The 2,194-nt window shown below is 38.7% G+C and overlaps 1 protein-coding gene across 1 annotated transcript; it reads right to left on the bottom strand.

Annotated features, from left to right (window-relative positions):
* Nucleotides 1-967: 967 nt before the first annotated feature.
* LOC104226779 (dehydration-responsive element-binding protein 1A-like) lies at nt 968-1,914 on the bottom strand. The gene has a single exon (XM_070168595.1). The coding sequence runs from the start codon at nt 1,838-1,840 to the stop codon at nt 1,184-1,186; it is 657 nt and encodes a 218-aa protein (XP_070024696.1). The 5' UTR covers nt 1,841-1,914; the 3' UTR covers nt 968-1,183.
* Between the last annotated feature and the right edge of the window lie 280 nt (nt 1,915-2,194).

The following is a 2,194-nucleotide window of genomic DNA, read 5'->3' as shown; positions in this document are numbered from 1 at the left end:
GGAAGTTATCAACTATGGGGACTCTTCTAGGGTTAGATTTTGGTGAAGACATGATAGTACGAGGAAGAAGCAAATAAAAATTCAAGAATTGAATACTCAGAGAGTTTTATGTGATAAGGATAAAGACGAAAACTATGTTTATACTAGGAAGCAACCGTCAAAAGAAAATGTGCAATGATGGAAAGGTCATAATGAGAACTGTCGCTTCGTGATTAGTGAAGCCGTAAAAAATCCCTAAAAAGTGCTACAAAGTTGCAAAGCTAATAAAAGGGTGCCACGTGTGATAAGCATTAAATGGAAGTGACAATTGAAACGTCGATTTTACCGTAGCATTAATAGCGGCAACATTCCCGCTTTAATAAAATCCACTTCCCAAATATTCAATTGATGAATAAACGGTAAGTGGGGGGACTATCTGTATTGGGAAAATCGAGTTTACATATTAAAGTGATTGGAAGATGACGTGTCATGACACGAAGGCTGGTCAAAGAGTGATAATTGGCAAAGAGGCACGAGTTGCAATAGATACGAGCAGAAGGTGCAAGTAGAGGCACGAGCAGTTACCTATTTATACTCAAAAGTCAAGGAGAATGAATCTGACAGCATAAGAGAGTACATATACAGTATTTAATAAGCAGTAAATACTAAAAACGTTATAGAATCTGTACTAAATTACAATGATTATGTAACGTAGCATTTAATGCATTTAATTGTCTATAGTGGCCTAATTATAACAAAGGCAAAACGTATATCTTTAAAATAACTATAAAAAGGAGAGAATGAATCATTTGTAAGGGCACGAAAAATCATCTAAATATACTGGTTTACTTTGTTCTCTTCTGTCTATCTTATTGTTAGCAAAATCACTTTTCATTATTCAGTTTTGATTATCAATAACCCGTGTTCTTTTAAATTAAAGTTTTGACTGAAATTTCACTTTTTGATTAAACACCTATATAGGCCAATGTCTAGCATTTAACCAGAACCACTAAATAGAACATACGAGTACTACTATCTACATCGTACTAAATTACAATGCCTATATACACTCCGTACCATCAAAATATTGAGTACGGAACTTACCAATAACTCCTAAATTTTGATTCAAGGAACTGTACTTATAGGGTAGGAAAGTCATAGACTGCCTGAAAGAAGTAGTACTAAGTAATATCCAGAACTACATTTAAATAGAATAACCCCACAAAGGCATATCAAAATCATCCTCCATATGATCTCCAATTTGTGAACACTGAGGTGGAGGTAACATTAGTCCTTCTGCCATATTCGCTAGTAATCCCGGCATGCAAAATAGCGCTTCCTCATCCATATAAAACATATTTTCAGGAGTACTGTTCACCTCCTTCGAATCTTCTCCAGAGTATTCCGGCATGTTTTCGGCCTCCGATGTCCGGAAAGCCTCCGCGGCCTCAGCCGCCGCTTTCTGAATATCCTTGGCGTCGGTTGAAGCAGGAATATGCAACTTCCAAGCAGAGTCAGCGAAGTTCAAGCAAGCAGAACGGCCCCTTAATGCAATAGCCGCCACGTCATGAGCTCTAGCCGCCATTTCTGCAGAAGGGAAAGTGCCCAGCCATATTCTTGATTGCTTATTGGGTTCTCTCACTTCACAAACCCATTTGCCGGAATTCCTCTTCCGCACTCCCCTGTAAACTGGATGTCGAGTTTCGCGTAACTTCTTCCTCCCGGCGCGCTTCTTAGGATTATTCGAAGCTAACATAACTTCTTCATCAGAAAGGTTAGCTCTGTCACAGGAGCTGCTACTATCAGACAGAGATGAAGAATCAGCAAGTGGGTCCGAATAATAGCTTCGAAAAATATCCATTATTCTTGATCACTTCAGAGAGTAAAAGAGTAGTAGTAGCAGTAGTATTGGATGTTGGCGCAGTTTGAGGTATTTTGCTATTTGGTCAATGTGAAAAGTGGGCTATATATATGTATATATATAGTGGAAGTAGGATATGATAAGTGAAACTAAAGAAGTTTGGAACGCGGGGGTGATAAGGAGACAGGCTGGATTCTTTAATGGGTCAAAACCTAAGTCCAGCTGTATTATGGGACAAACTGGGTTGGATTCAGAAATGTTCCGAATCTTAAGTGTGTCTAACTCGTGTGTGTTTCTGGTGATGCGGCAACTTGTCATGGGCCTTTCTACTTTCTTCCTTCCTTCCATTTATAT

This window comes from Nicotiana sylvestris, chromosome 3, assembly GCF_000393655.2.
Source record: "Nicotiana sylvestris chromosome 3, ASM39365v2, whole genome shotgun sequence".
In the NCBI taxonomy this organism is placed as follows: Eukaryota; Viridiplantae; Streptophyta; class Magnoliopsida; order Solanales; family Solanaceae; genus Nicotiana; species Nicotiana sylvestris.
This window is presented reverse-complemented; position numbering and strand designations above follow the sequence as displayed.